This window comes from Carassius carassius, chromosome 14 (assembly GCF_963082965.1).
Source record: "Carassius carassius chromosome 14, fCarCar2.1, whole genome shotgun sequence".
NCBI classification, from domain to species: domain Eukaryota; kingdom Metazoa; phylum Chordata; class Actinopteri; order Cypriniformes; family Cyprinidae; genus Carassius; species Carassius carassius.
Window position 1 is genome coordinate 11,292,102 of NC_081768.1, and position 14,767 is coordinate 11,306,868.

At 36.6% G+C, this 14,767-nt stretch overlaps 1 protein-coding gene across 1 annotated transcript; it reads left to right on the forward strand.

Moving 5' to 3' along the window:
* The first annotated feature begins 5,933 nt into the window (after positions 1 to 5,933).
* LOC132156954 (homeobox protein six1a) lies at positions 5,934 to 8,017 on the forward strand. Its single transcript, XM_059566037.1, has 2 exons — positions 5,934 to 6,843; positions 7,632 to 8,017. The coding sequence occupies exons 1-2, from the start codon at positions 6,284 to 6,286 to the stop codon at positions 7,921 to 7,923; spliced, it is 852 nt and encodes a 283-aa protein (XP_059422020.1). The 5' UTR covers positions 5,934 to 6,283; the 3' UTR covers positions 7,924 to 8,017.
* The last annotated feature ends 6,750 nt before the right edge of the window (positions 8,018 to 14,767 follow it).

The following is a 14,767-nucleotide window of genomic DNA, read 5'->3' on the forward strand; positions in this document are numbered from 1 at the left end:
ACCAGCCTCATTTGAGTGATTTCATTCAAGATTGAGAGATCTTGTAAACTTTCGACATTGATTTGTTTGTGTTTTCATGTTATGTCTGCAGTGGATGTTAAATATTCAGACGGACAGGAAACATGCAAATAAAAAGATTTAAGTAGCCAGGGAGGGGATGGAAGCAGAGACCTGATACAGAAAGGCCAAGCCGGGTGCTGGAAAATCAGTGGTGATCGTTTGCACATGCCTGGTGGTCTGGAGCTTGTTAGCAAGCTGTTCTTGTCTCAGACTCTAAATTCAAATAAACAGGAGGGCGATTTCTGGAGGCCCTGCCGTCTCCTGTTAGGGGGGTCCAGAAGGAGGTAGAGAAACAGACAGAGAAATTCTCTCTGATTTGTAAATGACTGTTACAGATGCCACTGACAGGCATTGTGTGAATCTCAAATGCTACAGGATAAAAAAAATGTTTCCTGAAAATGTACTTTTACTTCAGCCCATTCACAATGTAGACAAGTTTATTTCTTCATCAGAACAGATTTGGAGAAATTTAGCATTACATTAACAATAGATCCTATGGGTGCCACAGAATGCAAGTCCAGAGTGCAAGTTGATAAAAACATCACAATATTCCAGAAATTATACATATGATTACAGTCCATCAAGTAACATCTTTTGAAGTGAAAAACTGCATTTATAAGAAACAATCCATCATGAAGGCATTTTAACTTTAAATCGTTATGGTGAAAATGCCAGTCCATAATCCACAATGACACTTCTTCCAGTGGAAAAACTCCAACTCCTGTTGTCCTCTCACATCAAAATCCACTGACATTTGTTTAGAACTGTTTGCACATCTGTGCAGATTTCTCTAAAAATTCAGACAAGATGGCTTTTTCTCTATAAATAGAGGATTCATTTTAGTTGAAAGCAACGGTTTGAAGTTAAAAATATCTTAATGATGGATTTATTACAAACGAACAACTTTTCATGTCACATAAGTGAAATAATCGATTACTTCTGGATTATTGTGATGTTTTTATTCACTGTTTGACTCTCATTCTGACGGCACTCATTCACTGCGGAGGATCGATTGGTGTACAAGTGATGAAGTGCAACATTTCTCCAAATCTGTTCTCTGTTCTCGCTGACATCTTGGATGGCCTGAGGGAGAGTACATTTTCAGCAAATTTTCAATTCTTGGTGAACTATTTCTTAAGACCACAAAAACTCAAGCTAACCAACCAAGCAATTTCAGATCCCAAAGCTTTTCTCTTTAGCTGAGAGAACTAGTTTGGATGCCAAACGAATCTGAATATACCATCATCTCAGCACTATTGCTGGGAGCCTTTCAGCATTGTAGTTCATAACTCCTTTCACCAAATAGGGAAAAACAGGACAGGACAATAGAACAAGAGAGAGAAAAGGAAAGAAGAGCATTGTCACCTGTTCCCAAACAGCCTAGCTGACCCGGTTGCCAGGTATCAGATAACACCAACTTGAAAAAAGAACGCTTTGAGAGAGAAGAGTGTCGATAAGAATTTATATTATGTGCTGATTTTGATCCCAAGCAATGGCTTTATGTCACATTTTTCATTAACAATGTGCAAATAAAAAATGTGATGGTGATCGAAAACACTCAAACATACCTCACACTGAGCAACAATAAGAAGTGGTAATAAAAATATGAACCTCTCAAACGGAGACTCATTAAAAACTATGACCTCTCACCTTTGCGGGTTTGAAAGGAGGGGGACTTAACCCTGAATAGCAAACAGAGCTGAATTTGTAACCTGAACCTTCCCCCATGCCCCCACTAATGAGAGGTCAAAGGGCACACACTGCTCCTCAGCTGTGTTTCATACCTGCATGTGTGTGTGTGTGTTTCATTTACTGGTAAGGTCTTGATGATGTATATGAACCAGACCTACTGTGTGAGATTTGTAAGTGTGAATGTCAAATGTAAACGGAGAGTGCCAGAAATACTTGCTGACAAATGTGAATACTTATGTTAATTTAAAGCATATTTCCTCAGTTTGAAGCCTAAAGTTTGCACTGAACAGATCAGTTCCAGGAGAAAAGCCATTAAACTAAATAAGAAGTTGAACTTGAATTCTGACTTACCATAAACATAAATAATAGCCAACGTTTCATTAAACTTTCATTCTGTGCCTTCTGGGATATGAAGCTGTCATTCATCTTTACAGACCTTTGACCTCAGCAGTCTTACACAATTTCTTTGGTATGCCTGCTTAGAGAGAGAAAAAGAGTGGTACAGAGGTGATTTTTATCATGCATACGGCACAGGTTTTGTGCGGTTAAAGGCCACTAGTACTTTTCAGATATTGATAAACACGTGTTTCTGCAAACAGATACAGATTCATTTGGGGGACAATTCAAAAGGATGGAAAGCATTTATTTTAGGGGTAGGTGTAGTCTGGAGTAACTATTATTTAAATAAAACAGTGAAAGTGTAAAGTATGTTGTCAGCTAAATGTGTGTTTGTGTAATTGAATGGCACAGGTTAAAATTAAAAGAATATGCAAGGATTTCAGTGAAACACACATACATACATGGGGTTAATCTATGCCCCCTGGTGAAATTGGACCACAGAGGGAGAGAGCTCAACTGGTGTTTTTCTTTTTCTTTTTTCATTATTTCTTACAGGCCACACACTACTTTGTAAGACTGCAGGACAGACACCCTTTAATTAATTTAGTGGCATTTTATCTTCTTGTGCCAGATTCTGAGCTGAAACAACATATGCACTGCATGGAAGAACATAAGAACAAGACAGAATTACGGAACTTTAACAGAACAAGAGTATGAAATGGATCATACATAGATGTCACTGTCTGACTGGCGCCCTCTTCCTGTAGTACAAAAATATGACACTTTGAGTCTGCAGATTGCCAAACTAACAGGCTTGTATGTATTTGAAATTATTTTGCAAGTAATTTATAAGCAAGGGAGAGAGAGAGAGAGAGAGAGAGAGGGAATTATTGTTATTGTTCCTTTTTAAATAACATGAAAATTAGCTGAATATTAATTATTATTATTATTTTTATTATTATTAATGTTATTGATACTTATGATATAAATATATTAATACTATATTATTAATACGTATAATTATTTTCTTTCTTTCTAATTATAATCTTACAATAGTAAGATGTGTAAATCGATAATTAAAAATATTTCGAATTTAGTTTCAAATATCTCTTATCGATTGTTTTTTTAGAATCCTTTAATGACTCAAGCCAGAATTATTTTAAGACAACGGAGACTGACTGTGAAATGTTATCATCGCTACAACAACAATTTTGTTTCCATCCTCATTTCTATTACTATACATTCTATTCGCATCGGTAACTAAATTCAAAGTGCAAAAATTTGCACTGAAATTATCATTGCAGGTTGTGACAGATTTTCCTTAAAATTTAAAATCAGCAGCTACATGTAAAGTTTTCCATTTTAGTGTAACAATTCTGTTAGAATAGACTTTATTGTTATTTTCGTATATTTTGCAAACATACAATCTCATCTCAGTTTATGTGAAAGAATAATAAGAATAAACTATAATCTGTTTTTTAACGTTTTGACGTTAATTCAAGGCCTATATAAAGTATGACTTTTTGACATCTAATTACGAGCCCCAGTCGGTCAAAACTGTTGCTACGCCCCTGCATCTAAATACAGGCCTAAAAACAAAACAAATGCAGCCAAATCATGTTTTATATGTATGTAGCTGAAATGAAAAATAAAATAAAAGCTCCATTATAGTCAATATTATTTTAAAACTAAAACTGGAACGCGTAATAGTTCTTCTCTCTCTCGGCTGCAACAACGTCTAATTAGCAGTGGATTCTCCTCGGCTAAGTCTTTCATTTACACCTCACAGAAAACTCATAAACACACACTCAGTGAAAACAGTTTACACCTTCACAGTGGTGGAGCGCGGACTACTAAACATGAAATACGGTGACATTTATGTTGCACTTATTAGGATGTTGTGAGTGTATGTGTACGTGTGTGTGTGTGTGTGTGTGTGTGTGTGTGTGTGTCCTCACCCTGTATCAACAACACAGTAGTGCCCATTGGTAACGTCGAGGCCGTGCTGTGCGTATGAGCGCGCGCGCTTCTGTTGGTCCAGAACATCTTGAAATGATCATGATCTAAGAGCGGGCACGCCGCCGCCGTGCTGGGGGCTGGTACAGGATCTGGTGTGGGATGGAGGGGGTGCATTGTTGCTGAACGTACTACCGTAACCTGAGCTGCCATCGGCCCATGATCTGTTCAGGACAGTAGAGATAGTTTTATGCACAAATTTGTTAAAAACATAAAAATTCATTTGTTCACAACATGGCTAGAATTAGCACCAAATACCTAAATGGGTCACAGCTAACATTACACTATGCAATTATAAAAGCAATTAATAGATAAACCTAACATTATTTTGTGATTAATTTAGCTGATTGCAAAGTGTGACGTTACAAAAATAATACATAAGATGCATATGTACTTTTGAGTTTTCATCAGATGATCAAATATATAGATTATTTACAATTCTGATTCTGGTAGAATATGTAGATTAAGTAGATTATGCTAAAATGCAGTTAACATCTGCTTGCTGAGTAAACCATGTTTGTTCAATGGCATTAATAAACCATTAAGGATAAGGAGGGGGCGCTGACAAACGCCCCCTGACAGATCACGATTGATTGTTTTTACAGGTGTTGAGAGGACAATTAAAGATTACACAGATATTAATTAGCATTAGGGAATATTCAAGGTCCAAAATCCTCACATCGTCCTAAAATGGATAGGGAAGAATTAGGGGGAATATTTTTCCAAAAAATAAAATAACCTCGGGCGGGCCAGCTGGATTTCCCGGTGTCATGTTACGGATATCTTCAGAGATAAAGAGCTGTGACCTAGAATAAGAGCTCGTCAAGCTCACAAGTTATTCGCTAATGGATCGGTTTAGTGTTTCAGACCCAGCATACAAAACCACACGGACCAAGTGCTCCAACGGAGGGGCGTTTTCAACTAGATGAATTTATTTTAAAGTTAAAACACTGTATACACGGTTAAAATTATGGTTACTCAGTGGATTGTTCAGCAAAAAATAAACAAGTAATCTTAAGTTTGTTTATGGTTCTTTAGAGATTAAATAATAAGGTTCTTACTGGAAATAATTTTACTTTTCTGAGACATTATTAAGAGGGCAGGCCTTGGCTATATAATAGATAGATTAAAAAATATATATAACTATTAGCTATCTACAGTATTACATCAGATAACTGAAATGAAGTCGAATTCATGTCGATTTAAGACGGAATCATTAGATCCAGAAAGTTATTCTCTCTTAAAGCCAATGACTTCAGTAAGTTCAACTGACAAAAGAGCATATGTATTTGCACATTTATGAATAATTATAGGTATTGTTGCTTGTGTAATTTCTTAATTAGTAAAACGAAGTCAAAAACAATTTATTAGATAATTATTTTTTTTTAGATGTGTGAATGAATTACATAATAAATATTCAGTAACGTAGCCTATGCTTTTCTGCATCTCCCATTCAGCATATTTGACTCTTAATCCCGGCATCAAACTTTAACACAATTAACAAGCTGTGAAAATGCCACCTAATTAGGAGCACATATGGTTCATTATAAATTAAAGAATATGCTACCTATTAATCTAGAACGCATTTATTTAACTTAAAGCAGTAGTACAAAAGAAATAGCTTATTTGAAGTAGTATCTAAACTGTCATATTAAGAAAAACGGGAGACGATAGATTCTGCATGCAAGGTTGTGGAGGTGCTTGTGATAATTTAATAATTGATTAGTAGCCTATCAACTGCAGTGTGAGTGAACATGTTGTGTGTGTGTGTGTGTGTGTGTGTGTGTGTGTGTGTGTGTGTGTGTGTGTGTGTTCAAGGTCTCCAGTTTCAGGCCTTGACGTCCGCCCTCCGGGGAGGAAACGGAACGGATCTGTAGATGCAGTTCTGCTCTGCTGGCCGGTTTCAGAACAGACTGGGGCGAGCTAATCACGGAATGACGCTGTGCTGGGTTTTTCTGTCATATATCCATAAAGGACACACCGCATCCGAATCTCACGTGTGCAACACCGGAGTGTGACGGGTTGGACAGCCGGATAAGAAGGCGGCTATCAAAATTGGAGCTGCAGCAAGAGATAAACGTGGCAAGGGGATTATTGTCCGAGGACTCATTTAAGAGGAATACCTACAGAGCCTCGGAATAGGAGGGTGTTACGAGGTGGATTGCACCGGGCCGCAATGTCAATCTTGCCCTCTTTCGGCTTTACGCAGGAGCAGGTCGCGTGCGTCTGCGAGGTGCTGCAGCAGGGTGGAAACCTGGAGAGGCTCGGACGTTTCATTTGGTCCCTGCCAGCCTGTGATCACCTCCACAAGAACGAATCCGTGCTGAAAGCGAAGGCCGTGGTGGCCTTCCACCGGGGAAACTTCCGTGAGCTCTACAAGATCCTGGAGAGCCACCAGTTCTCCGCGCACAACCACCCGAAGCTGCAGCAGCTGTGGCTGAAGGCGCACTACGTGGAGGCGGAAAAGTTGCGGGGCCGCCCGCTGGGCGCTGTGGGCAAATACCGCGTGCGCAGGAAATTTCCTTTGCCCCGTACGATCTGGGATGGCGAGGAGACCAGTTACTGCTTTAAGGAGAAGTCTCGGGGCGTGCTGCGTGAATGGTACACGCACAATCCCTATCCATCTCCACGGGAGAAGCGGGAGCTGGCGGAGGCAACGGGACTGACCACCACACAGGTCAGCAACTGGTTTAAAAACAGGAGACAGAGAGACCGGGCAGCTGAGGCAAAAGAGAGGTGAGATATAAATACATATAAAAATTATACAGTAATCACAGGCCTACCGTTTTTGAGAGTGAACTGAGGTAAATGAAATAAAAATTTAAAAAATAATAATAATAACGTGCAAATGTAGCGTAGATTATTGCAGTCACTTGTAGAGAGAACAACAATAGCCTATTTGAGGAATTTATCGTTATATCAGGAATATTATATTATATTATATTATTATATTGACATTCAAATTTAACTGCAAACTCAAATCTAAACCAACATCAAGTTACACTGTCTAAATGTATAATTTGTAATTTAATACTTTAGCCTAGCTATTTGTATTTTTATAATTCGGTTAGGATTTTAAAATAAGTCTATTTTTGTTCTAAAGAAGGAAACAAGCAGAATACGAGAAAGAATTCTTATTGCAGTGAAAATATATTTAGGCCTGTATTCATATCACTTAATTAACCTACAGATAGAGTTCATATAAATAGGCCTAATGGTTTACTTTGAATCATATTCTCTAAAATCGTCTATCGTAAATCCGTGATGACAGTTATCTTTTCAGTCATGTTGACATAAAGACGAGGTACACTGGTGCGTGAACAGTTGGATTTTTTTTTCTAAACAAAGCAAACTTCAAGATTAGGTTTTTTCTTTAGCTAATAATCATTTTAGGATTCAACTATTTTGAAACCATAACACGCCTATTAAATACACTTTCCAATAGGCTACTATGTAGCCTAATTCTAGGCCTGTAACATGTCAATTATATTTAATATGTTAATAATGTAATATTCACCCAACAGAGAAAACAGCGAGAACAACGGCGTTGGCGGTAAGCAGAGCCAGCGGTCACCGCTCGACGGAGTGAAGTCGATCATGTCCAGCTCGGAGGATGAGTTCTCTCCGCCGCAGAGCCCCGAGCACCACTCCGTGCTTCTACTGCAAGGGAACATGAACAATCCCGGGGCTTCCGCATACCCAATGCCCGGCCTCGGTGCACAGCACTCGGTGCATAGCATGCAAGGACATCCGCATCAGATCCAGGATTCACTGCTAGGATCTCTAACATCCAGCCTTGTGGATTTAGGATCTTAGGACTTCTCGTTTATATTTTAAGCGACAAGACTTAAAACAATAAATAACCAATATTTACAGCGCGCATATTCTCATGATGCACAGGACGTTTGCTGAACTATTCTTCGTTCTCTAAACTAACTCTAAACTATTCGTTTGCAAACGATTAGGAAAAAGGGAGAAAATCAAAAGAGTTTCTCTGAGTTTTGGGAATTTTGAGTATACTGGAAACTGACCCTTAAGTGCGAAAATTTAAGTGCGAAATTTTTAAAACTAGTGAGGCCAATATTTAAGAATATTCACATTATTGCTGGATACATAACCTTTAATAATTTATGTTTGACTCAAAGATTAATTTATATAAATTGTTCTGTATTGGACGGTACGAATAGCAAGGATTTTTTAATGAGAAACCATTGGCTTCAGACATCTTAGACTAAACTCTATGGATGTGGAAACTTTGTTTCGTTCTTTTTTATGTAGTTTAAATATATCACTACATTTTATTTGTAGATTTGAAAACAGAGGCTCACCAACATTTTTTTTCATGCATTGTCCACAGTTTAAGTCAAGTCAACGTTTTGAGCATTTGTCTTTGACTTGGAAAAGCCTTTTAATCAAAAATAAAGAAAATCAGGAAACTACAATAAATAAACACAAAGGCTCAAAATAATAATATATGTCAATCCACGTGACACGTCCGAGCCGGAAGAAGGCATGAGCGCGTGAAAAATGAGAACGCCTGAAAATTCAACAAGAAAAATTGGTCCTTTTGCAGAGGACAGAGAGACGCCAAGAGGCGCCAGGCTGCGTGCAGGGCCGAGTCTGACTTTTTTTTACCGTCATTCAGTAAAACTAAAATTAAAAAAGGTCAAAAACCGGGCACATTGAGTCACTTTAAGCCTTGTAACATTTAGGTTTGATAAACATATATTAGTTCATTACGCTGTCGGACTTAACAAAAACGAGAAAGAATGGAGAGAGAGGGGAACGGGGAGTATGCCTATTGCTCGTTTTTTCTGTTTGTTCTGTCAGTTCTGGGCCACTGGAAATTGACACGATTCGCAAGAGCGGCTCTAAAGACCCTCCACCCAAAACGCCTCGTCCACCAAAACCACTAAGACATTGTCAACCCCATTTGAAACAATTGTGAACTTCAGTTTCTTTTTTAGTAAAAACTCCAGACACTGACAACAACTGAAATTTTAAAGAAATTGGACAAACTAAAGATTAAAAATCAAATTTGTCGCACATTTGTTTAAATTTTTAAGAGAGAAAAATAACAAAACCAACATTTCTGGAACATTCTGCAGTGTGAATTCGCCTCTTTCTGTCTCTTTTATGTCGATAGTCCCGTGTCAGTGTAAATGGTTTTGAACAGAGAGCGCAGAGGGTTTCCGGACCCTAATTAGAACCATTCTCTAGGTTTAGAGGGGCTTGATTGCAGGAATGAGGGGGACACCATTCCAGCCTCAAGACACAGGGTGCTGCACAACAGATATTTACCTTCAGGGAAATTTACGTTCAAGTCTATCTATCTATCTAGATTTGAAAAGCATATTCAATATGCATTGTCACTTTTAACAATACAGGCATTGTTTTTCTAAATATATTTAACATTGGTAATAAATATCATATAGTGCCTGACTTTAACTGAGGAAGCCAGAATTCTTCTACCAATAAGGTCACTGCTGGGCATGAGTGTCAGCTGTGGTTTTAATCAACAGTCTAATTATATTTTGCACATATAAACATTCCTTACATCTGCTATCCTCATATTGGTAGTTTATACAAAGAAATTGAGAAATCCAAACAGAAAAAAAGTTCCTTTTGATACTGTTTTCTCAGCCAACTGGTGGACATAGTTTGGTAACAGAGCAGAAGTTTAAAAAAGCTATGAATCAGACTTTCATTTTTCATGATATTCAAACACCAAACAAATTGTCATTATTAAACGTCTTTTTGTTTATGTTCACATTCATCACATTGAAGGGGAAACATAAGCTAAAAGCATCCTTACATAATTACACAAGAAATCTCCAAAGATTGGTTGACGTCAGTACATTAAATGTTAGAAATTTTAAAAAGTGAAATTTTTTAATTAGAAAAAAAAGAATTCTGTTTATTTATGTCATGTACGGGAAAATAAATAAATAAATATTGGACTATATAGAGTATTGATTAGATTCTGATGTCAGAAGTGCTGCTTCCATTCTTTGACACAGACAAAATGCAGTGAAATAGTTCTGGTTTGACACCTGTACAATGTGACAGTCAATCTCACACACTATAGGATCTGTTTGTCATATAGCTTCACCTGCACAGGTAGTCACTCATCCAGAACTCTTAAGGAAAGTGACCCTTAAATGTTTTTTTCCCCTGGGGCTGGGGGGGGGGGTCTCTGAAGGAGCTTTTAAAGTGAGTCTCAAGAGAGCTAGAAAGAGAGGGATTCAGTTACCAATGATGCATGGACCTAACAACACTTCAACCAGCCAGACCCCCGACAAAGACTAACATGTGTTTGTGGGAAAGGGATATGAGCGATACATCAGTTTTGAAATCCACTTTTCTGAAGGTCACTGAAACTGAAGCAGCCATTTCTCACTTACAGTACTTTAGTAGGACACAAACACACACACACACACACACACACACATCTCAGAGATAAGCTAATTCTTATACTATATATATATATATCATCTCAGAGATAAGATCATTCTTATACTGTGTGTGTGTGTGTGTATATAGCTGTTTTAGTGTGGAAACATATTTTCCTATTTGTACATTCTATTTTATTATCTATAGCTATTTTATTTTTTGTATGCCCTTTAGTTTTGTCAAATAAATAAATATGAAATATTTTATAACAACAACTATAATAATAATAATAACAATAAATACATTTTTTTAAATTAATATCAGTTATTTAAAGCATCTTTGCATTAAAAATATGTATTCCTGTTAAAATAAAAAACTAAACAAACAACAAAAAAATAGAATGAATTTTGGCAGCTCTTTCAGGCTTGGAAGCATTAAACCAAAGTTTCACTCCCCAGAGAGGGAGAGAGAGAACAGGATAAAACTCTAGATGGCTCCATTAAAGAAAAAAAACTCAGGAAATGAAAACAGAAATATGATAGCTTCCTGTTTTTCATTGGGACTTGGAGCATTCTCTTTTTGGGTTATAATTGCTACAATGAGATCAGTGTGATATAGTCCAAAACCTTAGACACACACCACACACACCCTCATCTTGAAGTCGAATCCAGGTTTCTCTGGCGTGCTGCTGCTGGCTGACATTCCAGTGGCAATTTTTGTCTCCCTGGATCACAGTGATCTAGATTCAAATTGATTATGGAACTCCAGTAAAGTCCAGATATCAGCAGGAGAATTGGACAGACTACACAAAACAGTTTCCCAAACAGGCAATGCAAAAGGGTTTCTCTGTCTTCTCTCATCTTTTTCTTCTCTATTCACTTTACTCTTTAGTTATGCAAACATTTACATTGTCCATTGTCTATCAGTGAATTTATTTAAACATCAACATACTAAATTTCAATGAAGAGACTTCCAGAGAAGACTGATCTATTTTCCTGATACAATAGGAGGGGATTTAAGAGTATCCACAAACAATTTTCTCTTATTTGTCCATCACACACATGCCTTGTACACTTTATTTTGCTAACACATTGACTCCGTGGTCTTGACTCATTAACTCATTAGCAGAAGCTGAAAAAGAATCATAATTACTGTGGCTACAGGGTTATTTACCTCATGTCTCTTCTGCCCTCTGGTGGTAATGTTAGGCACTACAAAACACAAGCAAGTGTTTAGAAATGTGTTATTCTATTTCACAGAAAACAACAGATTATAGGTTAAAAATAAAACAAGTTAATATATATCTTTAGAATACTCAAATTAAGAAAGACTTCGGGAGAAATAGGGCTATTATTAATGCAAAGAAGGTAATTTCATGAGTAGCTTCAACAATAGAAAAACAAGACATAGCCTACAAGAGATCGCAAAACAACAAGCACACACCTTAGATATACAAACAATTACAGAGAGGTTACACACATTTCTATAAATGCTTGTGTATAAGTGTTTTAATGGCAAAGCATAAAAGTTGTGATATTGGAGAATGAACTGTAGACTGGCTAGATATGAACTACTGTATCAAGAAGAGCGTGCATTTGATATTTGTCTCCCCCTAGTGACTGATACCAGGTATTACATTATAAAAACATTACCTTCATTTGTCAACTCACTCTCATCTACTCATTTCAGTAACGTGGTAATTTGAATGACACTGAAGTGATCTCAATATGTCGACATACTTTACGTTGAATAAAATAGCATTTTTTAGAAGACAATGAGTCTATGTCTAGAGCCTCACCTTTATTTCCTCATAAATAAAACTTCTCCACTCCAATATAGCTTGTATGACACTCATATGTACCAGCTGCGCTAGCCTAGGCCTTTATCTATTAAACTAATTCATTTTTCATCTATTGTAGGCCTAGATTATGCATTTATTTAACATAGGCTATCTATGTTTTAAACAAAAATAATAAATATTTTGGTATTGTCACATTATATAGCGTGTATAAAGTTTAGTTGACCTGAAGGATTATGTGAGAACTCATGGATGTACGAAGGTTATCATGTAGCCTAAGTTAAAGTGTTTTTGAGTTGCCAGCATTGTGCCTGTTTCATTGGGTTGATCCAGATAGATTGTTCCTGCAGTAAAAATACTGCTAATCGACGTGTTAATGGAAGAGAGAAAGAGATGAGATAATCATGTTCGGTTAAAACGAGAACGCTCCTGCCTAAGAAACAATAGTTTATTGAGAAGGTGTCAAGATCCGAGACCAAAGCTTCAGATCGAGCACAATTACTGGCTCACTATCGCTTTTCAATAACGCTCATGCTAGTTTTCTTCTGACCGCTCTTATGAGACATTATTTGTCTGCTACATTTTTTTCTGACGACAACCATCTGTTGTAACATCATGTAAGTATTTGTCTCTAATAAAGGTCTCCATCATTGCAGATGGATTTCAATTCGCATTCGTTTTCTTTAAGGACGGTTGTTGTTTGAAGTTGTAAGAGGCCGCGGTCGAAATTGAGTCAAACTAAGATAGATGACCACACACTATGACTGATATGTCTGTAAAAATCAGACCAGAAACAGACAGTTGAACTTACATTGTTTGCCATTACGAACTTCAAATGAGTAGGCCTATATAATTAGGAAATATTCATGAACTTTGTGTGAGGTGAAAAAACTTCATAGTGAAAAACTTGTGAAAATCCATTTCGATGATTTGTTCATCTCAAACTGTTTCGTTGTTATTACATACCTTTTGACAAAAAATAAAATTAATAATAATAATATTTTGTGTGTATGTATGTATATATATATATATATATATATATATATATATATATATATATATATATATATATATATATATATATATATATATATATATATATATATATATATATATATATATATATATATATAGGCCTATATATATTTCTGTAATTTCTATTTCTAGTGTGATTCTTAGGTTCAGTAATTAGATTTAAAGTGGCCGAATACATACTCAAAATAAATTGATTTTGTATTTCACAGTAAATGTTGATGGAGATTTATTATATAGCCTAGCCATAAAAGTATAGTTTCACTCAAACAGTTTTCGTGACTTGCTTCTATGGAACACAAAAGAGGATTTTTAGTAAAATGTCTCGGCTTTCACATACAAGGAATGTCAATAATGGTCCAGTGTTGTTTTGGAGCCCGCTGACTTCTATACGTATTCTCAAAAACAGCTGAAGCATTCCTCAAAATCTTCTTTAGTAGCAGAAGATAGAACGTCTTACATGTTTGTTATAACTTGAAGTTGAGTAGATTATGACAGAATGTTATTTAAAACAGACTTTACGTTTGCTTAGGATCATGAAGTAGATTTAAAATTATAAAAATGCCGTTCAAATTAAAATATAGAACGAAAGGCTAAAAAAGTGTTAATTATGGGCGATAAGAGTGTTCCTGTCGTGTAGCTGTCCACGGTGCTGAATGACGCCTCTTTCAATGAGTGCGATTCTGTTAATGACTTAAAAAGCAGAACTTTTTCGTGTGAAGATTTCTGGGACGTCCAGAGTCTGTTGACGTCCATGTAGGTTTAGAACACTATTTTATTTGTCTGTATAGCTACCTCAAATAGCCGAATGATCTCTCAAATATAAATAAACCAGCATCATTTCTTGGCGCAACTCTTCCGTGCACACTTACCCCAAGTTACTTACACACTTGCCCATGAATCAGCTTTCTCCGCTCTAGGTCATATTCTCCATAGAAATGTGCAAACTTTTGTTTTTTTTTTTAATTTTTTTTTTCTTCTTCTTCTTGTAACAGGCTTTGGAAGAAAGCGCTTAACGCCACGCTAAATAGATAAACACACATTTATAGTTTATAGCCTACACAATAGACTTTTTACAGAGCCGAGTTATGATTCTTGATTTGTGGTTTTGGTTTAATATGATGGAGGCATCTGTCCAGGTAAAAAGGCCACAGAGCTGAGTGTCATGCCACGCCACATTTGACCACCAGAGGTCGCAGCCAAAAGCCAAAAGAAAAATATCCAGTTGTGAGACCTGAATAAATATATAAACGCAAGAAGCAAAGGTATATTAGACCCATTAGACATTTACAACGTAAGCATGTATTTTTGACCAAAGAGAAACGCACACATAAGAACCCTATACATTTACTATAACTAAGTAGTAGGCCTATATGCTAAAGTGTAAATATTGTGTTTGCATTCTGACTTGAATTTATGGGAATAATAGGTCACCAT